This window comes from Girardinichthys multiradiatus, chromosome 22 (genome assembly GCF_021462225.1).
Source record: "Girardinichthys multiradiatus isolate DD_20200921_A chromosome 22, DD_fGirMul_XY1, whole genome shotgun sequence".
Taxonomy (NCBI): Eukaryota; Metazoa; Chordata; class Actinopteri; order Cyprinodontiformes; family Goodeidae; genus Girardinichthys; species Girardinichthys multiradiatus.
This window is the reverse complement of record NC_061814.1, coordinates 36,716,826-36,718,854: the sequence shown is the minus strand read 5'-3', so window position 1 is coordinate 36,718,854 and position 2,029 is coordinate 36,716,826. Positions and strand designations below refer to the sequence as shown.

Genomic DNA, 2,029 nt, shown 5'->3' with positions numbered 1-2,029 from the left:
TCACCAGTCCCTCACGGTTCCCCCTGCAGGTGGTGGGCCCACTGGGGGATTGTCTCGCGTCTCTCATTCGGGCTTGGCTCGGACGTGTCCCGCGAGGAGCAACCCAGTCACCAGGCGCTCTCCGACGAGTCCCGACCCCAGGCCTGGCTCCACGGTGGGACCCCGGCCCCGCCGTACTGGGCGACGTCACGTGCCTCGATTTTGTAGTCGTCATGAGGGGTTCTTGAACCACTCTTTGTCTGACCCGTCACCTAGAGCCTGTTTTCCATGGGAGACCATACCAGGGGCATTTAAGCCCTAGACAACATAGCCTCTAGGATAATTCGAGCACTCAAACCCCTCCACCACGTTAAGGTGGCGGTTCAAGGAGGGGTGTCTTATGGATCACTAAGAAAACTATCCCAATAAACTGGAAAAATAAAAGCCTTCTTAAAATAGAAATTTTCTGTTGGATTATATAAGCCTTAAGACAGCCTCTGCATCCACGTCAGACTTCATCCTGGCTTTATCCTGTGGGGCGTTGTGGCGGATTCAGGGGGGTGTCCCTGGGCTGGGATCGCTGGGGGGTCTGGCGCTGGGGGCTGTGGTCCCGGCCGGGGTGAGGTTTGGTGGCTCTTGGGGGAGACATCTGGTAACAGCATGCGATGCTTTCGGGGGGCCTGCGCCGACGGACATAGGTGGTCGTGCTGCTCCTGGGTGGGTCTGCGGTGGGCTTGGGGGCTCGGGGTTCCTTGGGCTGGGGTCCTGGCTGGGCCTTGGGGGTCTTGGGTCCAGGCGGGTATGTCGCCGGGGTTTTGGGCCGGTGCATTCCTGGGCGCCCGGCCCTGGCTCGGGGACCCTTGGTGCATTGGTGGGCAAAGGGGCCTCCAAAACTGGCAGATAAGTCCCATCTCATGGCAGGTGCTCCTTCCTTCAAGGGGCACATTCTGCTGGCGGGGCAGAGGGTCTGCGGGAGGGGGTGGGGCATGGTCAACCTGGGTGTCCAATGTCTTATGTGCTCTGGGAGTTGATCAAATGTTGGGGTGGGTGTAAGTTTCCTTTTGGGGTGGGGATGGGTGGTTGGCCTTGGAAGGGTGTGGGCGTTGTTTGGTCTTGGGTGGTTCCGGCTTGGTTTCTGGTTCCTTGTATTGGTTCCGGTTACAGAGGCCAGTCCCTTTTCTTTCTGGGGGAGGGGGTTTGGAGGGGTCTGCATGGTTCGAGTGTGCGGGCTGGCCGGGGTTGGTCTCGGGGTGGACAGGTCTCAACTCCCGACTTCCACCCTTTCTTTTTAAATCCACAATAAAACAACATGCATCAACACCACATTTCAGCTGGTAGAGGCCGGCTGAAGGGGTGCTGGGCTCCGGTAGGGGGGTCTTAGCTGGCATTGTTTGGGATGTGGCCCCGCTTTGGTGGAGGGGCTGGCCGGCTGGACTGCTTGGTGGGCCGTGGTCCACCATGCGGAGGTGCGGGTGGCCGGTGGGCTGGGGCGCCCCCGGGGTTTGGGGGTGGAGTTGGCGGGGTTCCCGGTAATTGGTGCTGCTGTGGCCTTCTTCCACTGCTTCCTTCTGTTGTTCTGGCCTATGGTCGGGCGCCGGACTGCGGTTGGCGGTCGGGTGGGTGGGGCGGCGGACCATGTCTTGTGAGTGCATCGGGGCGGCTGTCGGGTTGTGCTTGGCCTGGAGTGGTTGGCCTGCATGGTCCAGGTACCCGGCTGGTGCATGTATCCCTCTCGTGGACTGGTAGGCTGGGGCTGCTGGCGCTGTCTGGGGGGGTTGGGCGGGCATGGAGGTGTGCTGCTCTGCTGGCTGTCGTGTCCAGGGGGGGATTGGGGCGGTGGGCTGGGGGATGGCGTGGAGGGGCTGCAGCCTGTGGGGTGGAGGGGCTGTGTCCACTTCTAGGATGTGGGGTCACCTGCGTTTGGATCGATTGGGCGGCGATGGTGGAGCTGAGCTGGATAGTGTTTCTCCCTGGGCGGTCGTTGCAGTGACAGTGATGTAGTGTTTTTTGTGGCTGAGGGGGGTTTGGTGGGGGACACTGGCCCTGGGTG

General features: G+C 61.4%; 1 protein-coding gene across 1 annotated transcript; it reads right to left on the bottom strand.

The window, feature by feature from the left end:
* Positions 1 to 505: 505 nt before the first annotated feature.
* Positions 506 to 1,192, bottom strand: LOC124858949 (extensin-like). Its single transcript, XM_047351292.1, has one exon. It carries the CDS (start codon positions 1,190 to 1,192, stop codon positions 506 to 508), a length of 687 nt encoding a protein of 228 aa, XP_047207248.1.
* Between the last annotated feature and the right edge of the window lie 837 nt (positions 1,193 to 2,029).

Excerpts from the sequence above, each read along its gene's own strand:
- LOC124858949 (XM_047351292.1), bottom strand. The coding sequence starts at position 1,192 with ATGCAGACCCCTCCAAACCCCCTCCCCCAGAAAGAAAAGGGACTGGCC.